The sequence below is a fragment of the Oncorhynchus clarkii genome, unplaced genomic scaffold (assembly GCF_045791955.1).
Source record: "Oncorhynchus clarkii lewisi isolate Uvic-CL-2024 unplaced genomic scaffold, UVic_Ocla_1.0 unplaced_contig_753_pilon_pilon, whole genome shotgun sequence".
Taxonomy (NCBI): domain Eukaryota; kingdom Metazoa; phylum Chordata; class Actinopteri; order Salmoniformes; family Salmonidae; genus Oncorhynchus; species Oncorhynchus clarkii.
In genome coordinates this window covers 1-16,995 of record NW_027258317.1, presented here as the reverse complement: position 1 = coordinate 16,995, position 16,995 = coordinate 1, and the positions used below count along the sequence as shown (strand labels likewise).

At 43.7% G+C, this 16,995-nt stretch overlaps 1 protein-coding gene across 1 annotated transcript; it reads right to left on the bottom strand.

The window, feature by feature from the left end:
• Positions 1-561: 561 nt before the first annotated feature.
• On the bottom strand, positions 562-14,894 carry LOC139396637 (putative short-chain dehydrogenase/reductase family 42E member 2). The gene is made up of 11 exons (XM_071143581.1): positions 14,427-14,894; positions 12,917-13,012; positions 10,911-10,968; positions 9,903-10,021; positions 8,739-8,814; positions 7,417-7,499; positions 6,501-6,638; positions 6,275-6,340; positions 6,117-6,180; positions 5,816-5,889; positions 562-795 (listed from the first exon to the last, which is right to left on the bottom strand). Exons 1-11 carry the CDS (start codon positions 14,892-14,894, stop codon positions 562-564), a joined length of 1,476 nt encoding a protein of 491 aa, XP_070999682.1.
• Between the last annotated feature and the right edge of the window lie 2,101 nt (positions 14,895-16,995).

Below are 16,995 nucleotides of genomic sequence, written 5' to 3'. Positions count from 1 at the left end.
TACTAAAACTTCAGTTTTCACTTCAGTCCAATAAAATGTTAAATTTCTAATTTCACAGAAAGTCATACCATGTAGTACTTTTTAAGTCTGTACTGTACTGTACTGTATTCACATTATGATTCTCTGGTTCAATATATTAGAACCTCTTTCTCAAGAAAATAAACCCAGATATATGATATACTCCACCCTATGGAAGGCAATAGGGTTTGAACAAAGCACCATATTATTTCAAATATTCTACATACTATACATTTGATAATCATCCATCTACAGCCTTAGTCAACTGTATGATAACATGATATACCATGATAAACATTATAGAAGGGCGGAGTTGCTAGCATTTGGTCAACAGTATGTGTTATATTCATGTGGTCTTCTATGTGTATCTAGATGTACACTATGCATGCTTTCTATCATTGCTTTTAGCTTGATGTAAGGCCAAGACCATAGGTGTCCAGAAAGGCGGCTAACAAATAAAACGTATTAGTGAGTGCATTAGCTGTGTTTGATTTGGGTTGGGTCTTAGTGGGCTGTTACTTAAGTTTTAGCCACAGTAGCTACCTAGTGATCCCAGGGCCAGGAGCAAAGTAGGAGGACAGCCAGGCTGAACCCCAACACCAGCAGGAGCAGGGGAACAGTCCGAGAGGGGCCTAGGGGGGAGGGCCTGGAGCGGGATGGTCGGGACCGTATGTACTGGTCCACTGAGTCCCCCAGGCTGTAGCGTCTGGGGCAGTAGCCCAGGTCTCGACGGGCCTTCTCGATCTTGAAGGTGTGGCTCACTGCAATGTTCCTCACCTAAGAGGATGCAGAAAAGATTCAGGGAAATGGTTGTTAGGTACCTGACTGTCTCTGCATTCAACAAAGTTAACTGTCTTGGTTGTTAAGACTTGACCCGTTGGTTAAAGCAGAAACAGACTGGCACCCAACACCCAGTTAAAGGAAATAGAGTTAAACAAGCTGTTAAGGAGAAGAGTGTTAGTGGTCTGTACTGTGCCCCTGTCTCTCGCCCCCACCTCTTTGCCACGAAGGCAGCTTAACAAACTCAACAGCACTCCTTCACTCTTGCCCAATCAGGGTGCTCTAAGATGGGCATAGCGCTCAGTACAGCCTGGGAGGCAGGTTAGGAGCTCTGGAGCTTCAAGGGAGTTTGACTCCATGCTAATGTCTTTGAATAACCTCAGTTTACCAACATCCTGCCCCCCCGTGTGAAGGATGTCTCGCTGGTCCCTATATCCCCTTACTGCACAGAGGATACGATGTCTGCATGGAAAATAACTGTAGTGACAGAAGCTCTCAGACAAACCCGGTGGCTCAGTGTAACACAGAGATTCAACAAGTTTCCTATTGTCTCGCTGGGGTAAATCCATTTTAATTCACTTTTTGACAGCACCCCTTTTGATGTGAACGAAACCTTCCATACATATTTGCCTTCCATACAAGTTCTCAGAAAGAGACTTTTTGAACCTGAATGTAAAAACATTCAAGATATAAAGTTGCTCCAAGTTGCCCCCTTTTGCACACCCCACCATACCATGAGACATCCATGTCTTCATCACTGGAAAAGATAAACGGTTGAGATTCAAATCATTTAAAAGCTCATGAACAGGATTTCAAACTATTGAATAATAATAATAATAATGTTTTTTTATAATATATTTTTCTATTTCTTAACCATTAATGTCAATTGTCTAAATATCTGCATATGTTGCGGTTCAGACCCTATTTACATAATCTGCGATTTTTGTGTTGTGCCCACCATTAAAAACTATACTTTTGAAAGAAATTATGAAATAGTTTGACAACCCTTTTCATAAGCTTTTAAATAATATCAATCTCAACCGTTTATCTTTTCCAGTGATGAAGACATGGATGTCTCATGGTATGGTCTGGTATGCTTAACCTTGAACACTTTTACACTATATATACAAAGGTATGTGGACACCCCTTCAAAATAGTGGATTTGGCTATTTCAGCCACACCTGTTGCTGATAGGTGTGTAAAATTCAGCATACAGCCATGCAATCTCCATAGACAAACATTGGCAGTAGAATGGCCTTACTGAAGAGCTCAGTGACTTTCAACGTTGCATCATCATAGGATGCCACCTTTCCAATTAGTCAGTTCGTCAAATGTATTCCCTGCAAGAACTGTAAGTGCTGTTATTGTGAAGTGGAAACGTCTAGGAGCAACAACGGCTCAGCCACAAAGTGGTAGGCCACAAAAGCTCACCGAACGGTACCGCCGAGTGCTGAAGTGTGTAGCGCATATAAATCTTTTGTCCTCGGTTGCAACACTCACTACCGAGTTCCAAACTGTCTCTGGAAGCAACGTCAGCACAATAACTATTCGTCTGGAGCTTCATGAAATGGGTTTCCATGGCCCAAGCAGCCGCACACAAGCCTAAGATCACCATGCACAATGCAAAGAGATGGCTGGAGTGGTGTAAAGCTCGCTGCCATTGGACTCTGGAGCAGTTGAAACGTGTTCTCTGGAGTGATGAATCACACTTCACCATCTGACAGTCCAAAGGACAAATCTGTGTTTGATGAATGCCAGGAGAACGCTACCTGCCCCAATGCATAGTGCCAACTGTAAAGTTTGGTGGAGGAGGAATAACGGTCTGGGGCTGTTTTTCATGGTTTGTGCTAGGCCACTTAGTTCCAGTGAAGGGACATTTTAAAACTATAGCTTCCAACTTTGTGGCAACAGTTTGGGGAAGGCCCTTTCCTGTTTCAGCATGACAATGCCCCCATGCACAACGCGAGGTCCATACAGAAATTGTTTGTCAAGATCGGTGTGGAAGAACTTGACTGGCCTGCACAGAGCTCTGACCTCAACCCCATTGAACACCTTTGGAATGTTACTTTGGTCATGTAGTGGATCTTTTGAATGTTTTGGTATTCATGTCTAAAAAGTCACTTTCTGACCACTTCTTCCATGGGCAAACATGTATGGAATGTTGTGTTTAAAACAACAGCGATTGAATTCAAATGGATTTACCCTTTAGAGACTTAGCATGTATGTATCTCTGTACACCTGTCTGTCTCTGACGGACCACTGACTGCTGTCTCCTGTTAGCCCAGCAACAGGACCGTTGAGCAGAGTAGTGATGTTGTCCAGTAATGGTTCAGGTTAGGAGATAACCCTAAAGCAAGGGAACTAGTTGGTGTTGAGCCTGCAATGAGGTCAGTTCCTGTGTCCCCAGTGTTGAACTTCCTGACCCAGTAAATAGGGGTAGATGTTGGCTCTAAGCACAGATCTAGGATTACCTTACTGTAAGTCACAGACAATCCTATGAGGAGTAAAATAATGTCTGACCCTGGATCAGTGATTATGGGGAAACTTCTCCCTACTCCATCCCACCCTTCCAGGAGAAATACACACAACAGGCTAATATTTTATTCACAGGACAATTATCGATCTCCCGGTGGCAGCCGCCAGAATGTCTGACTGAAGCAGTTCCTGGACCAGCAGCCCTGTGGGTACGGCTTTGGTTTCTGTCTCATCACACATTCATGAAGTAATACCTTCTTGGGTACGACAGATAGCAGCTCCTACTACAAACAGCTCCTCGGGCCCTCCTCAGTGCCAGGGCAGGATGTATGCAATACTACTGCCATCAGTATGGCTGCTTTCCATTCCAAAAACATATTTTTCTACCTCCTTTTACAGACCTTGAAAGGTCAGAGATGTGTGACATCAGACCTGGGTTCAAATACTATTTCAACTATCTTAATTACTTTCACATACATTTGAAGTAAGTATTCAGATATATTTCATTTGAAAAGACAAGTCATCAGTTCCTCTCCTGACTGCATCTCAATAGTCTCATCAATGGTCTCATAAGTTCCTCTCCTGACTGCATCTCAATGGTCTCATCAGTTCCTATCCTGACTGCATCTCAATGGTCTCATCAGTTCCTCTCCTGACTGCATCTCAATGGTCTCATCAGTTCCTCTCCTGACTGCATCTCAATGGTCTCATCAGTTCCTCTCCTGACTGCATCTCAATGGTCTCGTCAGTTCCTCTCCTGACTGCATCTCAATGGTCTCGTCAGTTCCTCTCCTGACTGCGTCTCAATGGTTTCATCAGTTCCTCTCCTGACTGCTTCTAAATGGGCTCATCAGTTCCTCTCCTGACTGCATCTCAATGGTCTCGTCAGTTCCTCTCCTGACTGCGTCTCAATGGTTTCATCAGTTCCTCTCCTGACTGCTTCTAAATGGGCTCATCAGTTCCTCTCCTGACTGCTTCTAAATGGGCTCATCAGTACCTCTCTTGGCTGCTTCTAAATGGTCTCATCAGTTCCTCTCCTGACTGCATCTCAATGGTCTCGTCAGTTCCTCTCCTGACTGCATCTCAATGGTCTCGTCAGTTCCTCTCCTGACTGCGTCTCAATGGTCTCATCAGTTCCTCTCCTGACTGCTTCTAAATGGACTCATCAGTTCCTCTCCTGACTGCTTCTAAATGGGCTCATCAGTACCTCTCCTGACTGCTTCTAAATGGGCTCATCAGTACCTCTCCTGACTGCTTCTAAATGGGCTCATCAGTACCTCTCCTGACTGCTTCTAAATGGGCTCATCAGTTCCTCTCCTGACTGCTTCTAAATGGGCTCATCAGTACCTCTCCTGACTGCTTCTAAATGGGCTCATCAGTACCTCTCCTGACTGCTTCTAAATGGGCTCATCAGTTCCTCTCCTGACTGCTTCTAAATGGGCTCATCAGTACCTCTCCTGACTGCTTCTAAATGGGCTCATCAGTACCTCTCCTGACTGCTTCTAAATGGTCTCATCAGTACCTCTCCTGACTGCTTCTAAATGGGCTCATCAGTACCTCTCCTGACTGCTTCTAAATGGGCTCATCAGTACCTCTCCTGACTGCTTCTAAATGGGCTCATCAGTTCCTCTCCTGACTGCTTCTAAATGGGCTCATCAGTACCTCTCCTGACTGCTTCTAAATGGGCTCATCAGTACCTCTCCTGACTGCTTCTAAATGGGCTCATCAGTACCTCTCCTGACTGCTTCTAAATGGGCTCATCAGTACCTCTCCTGACTGCTTCTAAATGGGCTCATCAGTTCCTCTCCTGACTGCTTCTAAATGGGCTCATCAGTACCTCTCCTGACTGCTTCTAAATGGGCTCATCAGTACCTCTCCTGACTGCTTCTAAATGGGCTCATCAGTACCTCTCCTGACTGCTTCTAAATGGGCTCATCAGTACCTCTCCTGACTGCTTCTAAATGGGCTCATCAGTACCTCTCCTGACTGCTTCTAAATGGGCTCATCAGTTCCTCTCCTGACTGCTTCTAAATGGGCTCATCAGTACCTCTCCTGACTGCGTCTCAATGGTTTCATCAGTTCCTCTCCTGACTGCTTCTAAATGGGCTCATCAGTACCTCTCCTGACTGCTTCTAAATGGGCTCATCAGTACCTCTCTTGGCAAACAGTATAAAGAAGCATCGTTTCTCCATCTTCCAACGAATTCATGAAATCTCTCATTTTTGATTGACCCTGATCCAACAACGTTTTCTTGCAAGTGTGGTGAGGAAGGTTGGTCCTCACATCAGTGCTTGGTTGCAATGTAAAACTGAGAAGGGAGAAAGGAGGAAAGAAGAAGAATGGGTAAAAAGGCAGAGTAAAAATGGGTGAGAAGTGAGAAGAGGGGTTAGGTGTAGAGGTGTAGAGGTGTTAGGTGTAGAAAGCGCTATGAAAGCGCTATGAAGGTAGGTAGGTAGGCAGGTAGGCAGCCAGGCAGGCAGGTACATATAGATAGGTATGTAAGTAGTAGATAGGTACTGTAGATACATAGCTGTACGCTTACCTCATTTCTGGTGAAGAGCAGAGGGATCTCCACTATTGGCCTCAGAGCCAGGTGTAAACATTCCATCAGAATGGCTGTGAAATACACACCTCAGATGAGGAGGGAAGACAGCAGCATGGCAGGTCTGAGCTACGAGCAGCGTACTATTACAACAGTTTGGCAAGTATGAAACTGGTGTGTATCCTGACAGATTGTGGCTGGTGTTGGGCATGATCAGCGTCCTGTTACAGCAGCGTGGGTATTTGTGTGTGTGCGTGCGTGTATGTGTGTGTGTGAATGCGTGCCCGTTTGTGTCTCCTACCTGCTGAATAGACCAGTGAGACAGGCAAGTGTATCAACGGTCGGCTGTACCCCAGCTTCTCAAACTAGAGAGGAGGGGAAAGACAGAGGGGATATCAAAGACCAAGACAAGATTAACTATATGTGTTAATCACCCAAAGAATATATAGAGTTACTCACCAGTGGTGTTAACCATTCAAACAGGTTGACAGATTCCCCGTCATTGATGAAGTAGGCCTGTCCACTCTGAGGGAGAAAGGTTGATATGACTATGTATACACCCCCACCCCAAACACACACAGGCCTAAATATGTACAATGTCTACAAATGCCACTTGAAGGTAGAACAAACAAGTGCTGAAACGATCATTGGTATCCATGGAGATGGTGAGTAGTAGTAAACTCACAGCCACACAGTTCCTCTTGGGTGTGAGGCTCTCAGCAGCCAGGATGTGGGCCAACACCAGGTTGTCCACATGGACCCAGTTCATCTTGGCCTGGCGGTTTCCAAAGCTAAAACTGAACAACCGGCGCTCCACATTCACCTGGGGAGAGAGAAGAAGAAGTGGAGAGAGAGAGAGAGAGCAAGAGAGAGAGCAAGAGAGAGAGAGAGCAAGAGAGAGAGAGAGCGAGCAAGAGCGAGAGAGAGGGAGCAAGAGTGAGAGAGAGAGAGCAAGAGAGAGAGCAAGAGCGAGAGAGAGCAAGAGCGAGAGAGAGAGAGAGCAAGAGAGAGCAAGAGAGATACAGATACAGATACAGTCTAGGTTAGACTGTATTGTTGTGCTGAGAGTATGTCTGTTCTCATGTGAGTGTGTTTGGGGTTGTGTACGTGTGTCAAGGCATGCATGGGTTCGTGTGTGTACAATGGTCTGACATTGAGTGAGGGGAGAGGTAAACTGTATTAGGGGAAGAAAGATTAAAAGGCCTCTAAGCAGCTTTCCCTATAGTGAACCGGGAACTGCAGCATCCCAGCCCTGTTCAACCCAGCCCAGCATAGAGTATTCCTTCCCTACATTCTCCCCAGGGGAGAGAGAGAGAGGGGTGAAACAGGATACCTTAAGAGGGTCCATTAATAATATATCCTCACCAGGTACACATTCTGCCAGCCGATCTAAACCCTAAGAGAACCTCTATACCTGACAGAAGGGCAATGAGACTGGGCTGTCATTTTATTGTGCCACCCACACAATGAAATAGTACACAGACATTTATCCCTATGGTGCCGCCGTCTTGGATGGAAAGTGATAAATCAGGTGGAATGTAGAAATGTCTCAGTTCTTTTCATTGTGATTCTATGTGGTAGGTAGGTGTACGGACACTCACCATAACCCTGTGTAGGTGTCGTCTCTCTTCTGGCCCGTAGATGCCTGAGGGTCTCAGAACACAGGTCCGCAAGAGACCCCCACCTTTAAAGAAGAGAATGGCATTGAATAATGAAGTAAATCTGGCAACACTGAAAGTTTGTTACAAATGAGTTACTCCATCGTGTAATTACTTATAACTCAGTCTAGAAATGTAAATTCCACTTAACTGCAAGATAGTGTACTATGCAAATGTATGTAGGTTACTGTAATACTGTATGTAAGTAGTAGTAATAGTTCATCAACATATATAATATGCTAACCTTTGCTTCAACCTGAACCCATCTTCCAGTGTTAATATATTTCCTCTACATCCCGTCTTAATAAATGCATGAATGGTCCAGTAATGACATAGCGCCATGCTCCTAGCTTAGTTTAATATATAATGACATAGCGCCATGCTCCTAGCTTCATTTAATATATAAATAAGTGGTCATAGATAGGGGGTTAGGTTTCCCCCAAGGAGGGGCTGAAGGCATCACACCTATTTAACCAAGTACTCACTGGAATCACACTAACGCAGTAAGATAATTCCTACACACCTTTGAGAGAGATGAACTGTACATGGGTTTATGTTAATGTAAACATTGTGTGTGTATTAATGTCTCCTGTGATTCTGACTGTCAGTTTTACAGTAAGCATGTACCTGACATCTGTCTGTGACGAGAGTCTGTACTGCATGTCTGGTACTACTGCTACTAACTGTGTGTCTCTGTGTGTGTAAGTACATCCCTGTGTGTGTGTTGCTTGAGACAAAACGGTGTCAGGTGAACACTGCTCTCCAGTCTCAAGTGGCATTGTGCTTTCCAGCTCTAAATTGAACTGGTGTCAGCAGGTCCAGTTGGATTAGGTTGCACACACATGGAAAGCTTGGTTTCCAAGCCAACCTCACTCACTCGCAAATACACACAAGCACACACACACACACACACACACACACACACACACACACACACACACACACACACACACACACACACACACACACACACACACACACACACACACACACACACACACACACACACACACACACACACAGAGTTTGGCTGTGGAAACATACAGCATCCATTCATACACACTGAGAATCATAAGACAATGTCAAGGACCTGAACACACCATTTCCATTTGAGGATATCATCACTGTCTTGATGCTGTAAGTAGCCCCCATCCTATCACCTCAAGACCATGCCAGACAAAGTCACAGTGTCTCTGCCATTGACACAGAATTAAAATAATAGATCTAATACTGTATATCTTCATTCTATTTCTAGGGTCTCTTACCTTTGAGTGAGCGTCCATTGGCTTTTAGGACCATCTGGTCAGAGATAGATTTGGTCCTGGAGTAGTGGTCTATGTGCTGGGACAGCAGAACGCATCATATATATTCATATCAATCCATGTGTTTTATTATTTCCTAAGACATAGCCATCAGAGGACCTATTCATTGTTACTGCTGCTGCTGAGGAAAGCACAGGTAACTGCCAGAATAAAGGAAACACTTGAGTAAATGAGGAATACAAAGTATATTTAAAGCAGGAGCTTCCACACAGGTGTGGTTCCTGAGTTAATTAAGCTATTAACGTCACATCATGCTTAGGGTTATGTATAAAAATACAGAGCTGTTTTGATGGCAGTCTCAGACTGAAGTATGTAGTGAATGAGAGCAGGGGAAGAATTCAGTTTGAGTCATCAGGCAAGTGTTTTCCACCACCATCAACAAAACACCAAAATATGGAATTTCTCGTGGAAGAATGGTGTTCCATCCCTCCAATTTAGTTCCAGACACTTGTAGAATCTATTCCAAGGAGCATTGAAGCTGTTCTGGCAGCTCGGAGTGGCTCAACACTCTATTAATTAATACATTTATGTTGTTGTTTCCTTTATTTGGGCAGTTACCTGTATGTCCTTCAGAAGGGGTTGCAAGATAGATGCATGTCAGAGGTGTGACACCCATACTGTACACACCACACACACTCACTCTCTCTTACACACACCCCACCAGTGTCAGGTTGACAGGCTTTGAGCCTCCAAGCTATCCTAAACTGTGTAACTCTACTCATGTGGGACTTATACAGTCATGCACAGCCATGTAAGCTGGAAGGAGTAGCTCTGGGAGAAGATTACATTCATGAGCTTCCTTTATCAGCCTGGTTCTGGATGTCATGTACACCATGTCAGCTTCAATCTCAAGGTTGACTGTAAAACATCACATAGCAAAGGTGCCCAGTCCTTTAACCAAATGTATGTACCACATGAAAAGTAAACTATCAAAAAAGATCAAAAAAGTTGTGTTTCCATCAACCCAGAGCAAACACGTATTCTATATAGACACAGTAAAGCTAGCCTGGGTAAAGCAGATAGTAAGCTGCACTCACTATCATTCAGTCTGGTTTACCCAGGCTACAGTAAAGCTGCTCCTCATTGGGACATCCTGTTCTTACTCACCATGTCCAGGGGCACACAGGGCAATGAGTCCTCGTCGCCCTCCTCTATGGGTTTGCCAGCAAACGTCACGTTGATCGTACTGGTGTAGACCAGCCTGGTGATGCCCTTCTCCACACACACTGAAACAAGCACACACACACAGACAGGGTTATCATTGGGCCAAGTCATTTAACTGACAACGCATTTTTATTTAGGAGTTTATTTCATTTTCTAAACCTGGGTCATGACTCAAAAGCCTATTAGCCCACTGAGCTCAAGCCTAGTCATGGCCTAGCTCTGGGAGTTAACACAAGTCTGTAGGTCTTGGACAAGGAGACTGTTCTACACCACCTCCAACTACATTTAGCAGGTATTTTATGGCTGCTCATATATGGCTGTACTGTTACACTGCACCCCATTAGAAGCCCTTCAACAGGTCTCTTTCACTATTTCATCATAGGGGCCAAACGTTTACACATTATTGCGAAGAAGGGCCAAAAATGTTCCACCTCCTAGGACGTCTTGTGCCTATAAAAAGGTATTTACAAACAGTATGTTGTGCAAAGATAATACTGTATGTAATGTAAAGAATGTGTTGTTAATCTAAGAAACGGTCTACCTGTCTGTGGGAGAGGGGAAGCTGATGAGTGTGACAATAGTTGAAGAGTAAGGTAAGGAGGGAGGGGAGGAAGGAGGGGAGGAAGGAGGGGAGGAGGGAGGGGAGGAAGGAGGGGAGGAGTGAGGGGAGGAAGGAGGGGAGGAGTGAGGGAAGGAGGGGAGGAGTGAGGGGAGGAAGGAGGGGAGGAGTGAGGGGAGGAAGGAGGCGAGGAGTGAGGGCAGGAGTGAGGGGAGGAAGGAGGGGAGGAGTGAGGGGAGGAGTGAGGTGAGGAGGGAGGGAGGAGTGAGGGGAGGAAGGAGGGGAGGAGTGAGGGGAGGAGTGAGGTGAGGAGGGAGGGGAGGAGGGAGGGGAGGAGTGAGGGGAGGAAGAAGAGGGGAGGAAGGAGGAGAGGAGGGAGTGGAGCTTGTTACCATTAATGACGTTGTTCGTCCCTCCGACGTTGACCGACTCCACCTGCTCTTTCCTCAGCTGTGAGACACAGAACAGAATAACTTTTAACACGGTTTGTGTGGGAACTAATGTGTAATATGTAACTAATGTGTAACCCTAAATCCGGAACCACGGGCACCCTCTTAGATATCATCCTGACCAACTTGCCCTCTAAATACACCTTTGCTGTCTTCAACCAGGATCGGAGCGATCACTGCCTCATTGCCTGCGTCCGTAATGGGTCCGCAGTCAAACGACCACCCATCATCACTGTCAAACGCTCCCTAAAACACTTCAGCAAGCAGGCCTTTCTAATCGACCTGGCCCGGGTATCCTGGAAGGATATTGACCTCATCCCGTCAGTAGAGGATGCCTGGTAGTTCTTCAAAAGTGCTTTCCTCACCATCTTAAATAAGCATAACCCATTCAAAACAATGTAGAACTAAGAACAGATGTAGCCCCTGGTTCACCCCAGACTTGACTGCCCTTGACCAGTACAAAAACATCCTGTGGCGTTCTGCATTAGCATCGAATAGCCCCCGGGATATGCAACTTTTCAGGGAAGTCAGGAACCAATATACACAGTCAGTTAGTTTCAAACAGAAATTTGCATCCTGTAGCACTAATTCCAAAAAGTTTTGGGACACTGTAAAGTCCATGGAGAATAAGAGCACTTTGCCGAAGTGGATCCCTACAAATCAACTGGGCTATACAATCTGGTTCCTACAAATCAGCTGGACTATACAATCTGGTTCCTACAAATCAGCTGGGCTATACAATCTGGATCCCTACAAATCAGCTGGGCTATACAATCTGGATCCCTACAAATCAGCTGGGCTATACAATCTGGATCCCTACAAATCAGCTGGGCTATACAATCTGGATCCCTACAAATCAGCTGGGCTATACAATCTGGATCCCTACAAATCAGCTGGGCTATACAATCTGGATCCCTACAAATCAGCTGGGCTATACAATCTGGATCCCTACAAATCAGCTGGGCTATACAATCTGGATCCCTACAAATCAGCTGGACTATACAATCTGGTTCCTACAAATCAGCTGGGCTATACAATCTGGATCCCTACAAATCAGCTGGGCTTTACAATCTGGATCCCTACAAATCAGCTGGGCTTTACAATCTGGATCCCTACAAATCAGATGGACTATACAATCTGGATCCCTACAAATCAGCTGGGCTATACAATTTGGATCCCTACAAATCAGCTGGGCTATACAATCTGGATCCCTACAAATCAGCTGGGCTATACAATCTGGATCCCTACAAATCAGCTAGACTATACAATCTGGATCCCTACAAATCAGCTGGGCTATACAATCTGGATCCCTACAAATCAGCTGGGCTATACAATCTGGATCCCTACAAATCAGCTGGGCTATACAATCTGGATCCCTACAAATCAGCTGGACTATACAATCTGGATCCCTACAAATCAGCTGGGCTATACAATCTGGATCCCTACAAATCAGCTGGATCTGGACCCTTTATAAAGTCCCTTCAAAAAGTTAGTAAATCTCCTGCTATATGACCACTGCCTTCAGCCTGTCCTTACCCACCAGCCAAACACACAGACAAGCTTTCTAAGTTACATAATCATCTCCTAGCTGACTGTAAATATTTCAGAGTGAGAGAGAGAGACTCAGTATCAGGCAGAGAGGGACTAGAGACACAGGTGATACTACAATGTGAACAGTTGAGTTTCACCAACAAAGCCTCCATTCAATATGTTATAATTTATCCTACTCTGGAACCCATAGACAGGCATCCCTTCCATCTCTGTCACACGCCACTCAAGTCGTTGCATTTAAGACAAAATATTTACTCTGTACTGTATTCTTGGAACAGTGTTACAGGAGACCAGCGACTATGAGTGATGGTCTTTGAATTGTTTACATTCCCAGTCAGCTAAATTAATAAAGAAAGTAGAAGGGTTAAATTCTACCCTCCATCTGTTCAGGAACTCACCTGTTCTGGGCCTGACATCCCATAGGAAGCGGTGTGGAATATACAGTCGACCCCCTCACAGATCTTATACAGAGAATCATAGTCCCGGATGTCGCTCTGCAAGGGAACAAAATCAGTATTATGAAAGACAATGATATGCTGTGTTTTTTCCTCTACCCTATGACTGTACTTCACTGTTATACAGTATGTAATATAACAGTACGATAAACCATCGGATCTAACTGTCTCATGTTAGAAATAGTCAAGCCTTTGTTGTATTCATATTAGAAAGAGCGACTCTGATATTAAAGTGTCAGTAATGTGAGGAAACATTTGACATAATTCATCCAGTTCCTGCTATGGAACTCTCCGGCGTCTTTTCACGGTGAACTATCTTGCGGGGTAAGATGACAGCTTGAACATATAGTACATGGTATGTCCATATATTAGCCAATGATTAGTAAGTACAATTAAGTTAAAGTGCCATGAAGGCTGCACCTGAAACCTGAATCAGAGCCCTGGCCTCCTTCTGTCCTAGTCAACACCTGGCACCCTCAACTAGATCACTTACCTGTGTCTTTATACCTGAGCCATGTATACCCAACCTTATTAGCCCCATCTACCCTGGGGTATATGAGGAGAAATACTACACTAAAGACACTTGAATTTCAATGTATCCCCCTGATAACATACAGTGTTCTCTCTCTTTACTTTTTCAATTATGATCTTAACAAACCAAGTGGGGAATTTCAAACCGGTAATCATTTAGGAACAATGATCAAAAACAAAAGCAGTGGTGTAAAGTACTTCAGTAAAATAACTTTAAAGTACTACTTCAGTTGTTTATTGGGGATCTGTACTTTACTATTAATATTAATATTTTGGCCAACTTTTACTTTTACTTCACTACATTCCTAAAGAAAATAATGTACTTTTTACTCCATACATTTTCCCTGACACCCAAAAGTACTCATTACATTTTGATAGAAAAATGGTCCCAATTCATACATTTATCAAGAGAACATCCCTGGTCATCCCTACTGCCGCTGATCTGGCGGACTCACTAAACACAAATGCTTCATTTGTAAAATGATGTCTGAGTGTTGGAGTATGACCCTGGCTATCCGTCAATATATATATTTTTTTTAATTGTGCCATCTGGTTTGCTTAATATACGGAATTTGAAATTGTTTATACTTTTACTTTTGAGACTTAAGTACATTTGAGCAGTTCCATTTACTTTTGATACTTAAGTACATTTAAAACCAAATACATTTAGACTTTTACTCAAGTAGTATTTTACTGAGTGACTTTCACTTTTACTTGAAACATTTTCTATTAAGGTATCTTTACTTTTACTCAAATATGACAAATTAGTACTTTTTCCACCACTGAGCAAAAGGAAAGCAACGGGGGATGAATCTTAACTTTAACTTTGTCAAGCATTGACGACAGTGAGATACTAAGTAAACATTTGAAAGTTGAAAGTTAGGATTTGCCCCGAAGTGACTAGTGCGTCTACTCTACCTACCTGATGGAAGACAGTACCGTCTGGAGTATCCCACTGTGGCTTGTGAAGATCCAGCAGCACCACAGACACTCCCTGGCTGACCAGAGCTCTCCCCAGCCTCAACCCGAAATACCCTGCTCCCCCGGTCACCAGCACCCTGCCTGTCCCCATCCCTGCCCCTCTCAAGGCCTGATCAGTCACTTCATCCAGGCGGGAGGCTGGACACTCTGGGCTGCTGCACCAGGCACCAACCACCCCATTGGTCCTGTGTCGGGAGGCTGGAGTTGGGGTTGAGGTTAGGTCTGGGGCTGGTCGGCTCACCCAGGACTGGAGCTGATGGTTGAGGTGGTGGTTGTGGAGGTGTCTATTAGCCTGTATACGGCACCCAGCACTTCCTGGGACAGGCAGGGGGACACAGGGGTAGGGCAGCTGCTCTACCTGGCACAGAGAGCCTCCGTTGTCCTTCATACCGGGGCCACACAACTCCATTCAGACTCCTCTTGGGATAGATGGAATTCGGAACCCTGTGAGTGACAGGGGGTTCAAATAGTAGCTACCTCATCATTACAGCTATTCTCCATAAGATACACAGTAGCCACCTTCATCGGATATAACTAATAACATTTTCTTTGCCAATTAATTTACATGAACAGACTATAAAAAAATATCAAAGAAATACTCATTCATTTGAAGGAGTAATCAATAGAGTAAAGTACAGGACTAAAACAAGTTTGACTGTGAGTCAGTCTGTACACTGACTCATCTCGGAGAGCGCTGCAGATACAGACACAAACTCTAGTTATTTTATCTCAAATGTCGCATAAGAATACTAGTTCCGTGATACTATTTCCTTCTATATACAACACTGGTGATTTCCTACGACAAAGTTGAGTCGAAAGTATGGGTTTTAAACACTGATACACAGCCAAAATACGCAGATTTAAATGTTTTATTTTCTAGTGCAATTATATTGCATATTTTACAACAGTCTTAAAAGAAACATACAATATCCCATCAACCTTCTGAATAAACCAAAATATAGGCCTACCCAGTGATGCGCGGATCTGGTTGCCACATTAGTTTCCATTGTAAATTATGTCACTAAAACGACTTTGGTAAATAGGCCTACTGTACCTTTCAACGTACTGTCATGTATCTGCTTATGTCCATTGAATACATATCATTAAAAGATCCCCCTTTTTATATTTTGACACCCCTCTCGCAGGTCCCTGCAGTCTACTCTGACAACCTTTGCCTGACAATCACTTGTGGCTTCACCTGAGACGCGTTACCGTAGGGTCTAGATGAAACACGCACGCTCTGACTAAGATCATGTTTCACAGGTACAAAATCAGCAAATGTACATAATACCTATTTGTCATTCCTCCTCCACAAACCACGCCCCTCTCCTAGTCCTGTCTCAACCCTGCACTTCTCAAGCGTCAACCCTTCTCCTCAAACCCCTCTGACGCCCACCCAACTCCCCGGCATCTTTCTGCAAGTGCTGGCTCAGCTGCTTGCTTCTTGATGAAACCGTAACACCTTAAAGCAGGAATCAGGCAATCAGCGGTTGAAACAATACCAAATACTTTCCCCGCTCATGTTTTGGTAAAAAGCTTAGGGTCAGGACTGGAGAAATATAACCACTCTCAAATTCAGGTCTGGCAATTCATGATATCAACATTATACTTTGATTATGTTTTGAGGCTGTATAGTGTTTGTTTACATGTACTTTGTTTACTAACACTGGGGTAAAATAAGCTTATATTTTGGGTTCTGATGGGGTATGACAGTTGAACTAAGCTCATTGGACATTTCTAAGTTATATTCTTCAAGAATCAATGGGTACATATAATTAATTTACAAGTCCAAAATGGATGTAGCAACTGCACATTACCTCTTAAAATGTCATATTTACTGGGAAAGCTTTCCCAACCCTCATTCTTTCATTGTAATGTGTCATGTGTGTCGACCCAGTGCTTGGGAAGTGAACAGTATGAAGCCATGTTGACTTGTCAAAAATGTCCTTTTGACACAAAGATCCTGATGAAATGTGGGATGATTGGGTTTTCAGTGCTGTAAGCAACCTTCCGGTTACTAGTCCAACGCTCAAACCACTAGGCTACCCTGCGCCCCAATAATATTCATATTAGGCATGTTCATATTAGACATGTTCATATTAAACATGTTCATATTAGACCTGTTCATATTAGACATGTTCATATTAGACATGTTCATATTAGGTATGTTCATATTAGACATGTTCATATTAGGCATGTTCATATTAGACATGTTCATATTAGACATGTTCATATTAGACATGTTCATATTAGGCATGTTCATATTAGACATGTTCATATTAGGCATGTTCATATTAGACATGTTCATATTAGACATGTTCATATTAGACATGTTCATATTAGGCATGTTCATATTAGACATGTTCATATTTATTAGGCATGTTCATATTAGGCATGTTCATATTAGACATGTTCATATTAGGCATGTTCATATTAGACATGTTCATATTTATTAGGCATGTTCATATTAAACATGTTCATTTTAAACATGTTCATATTAGGCATGTTCA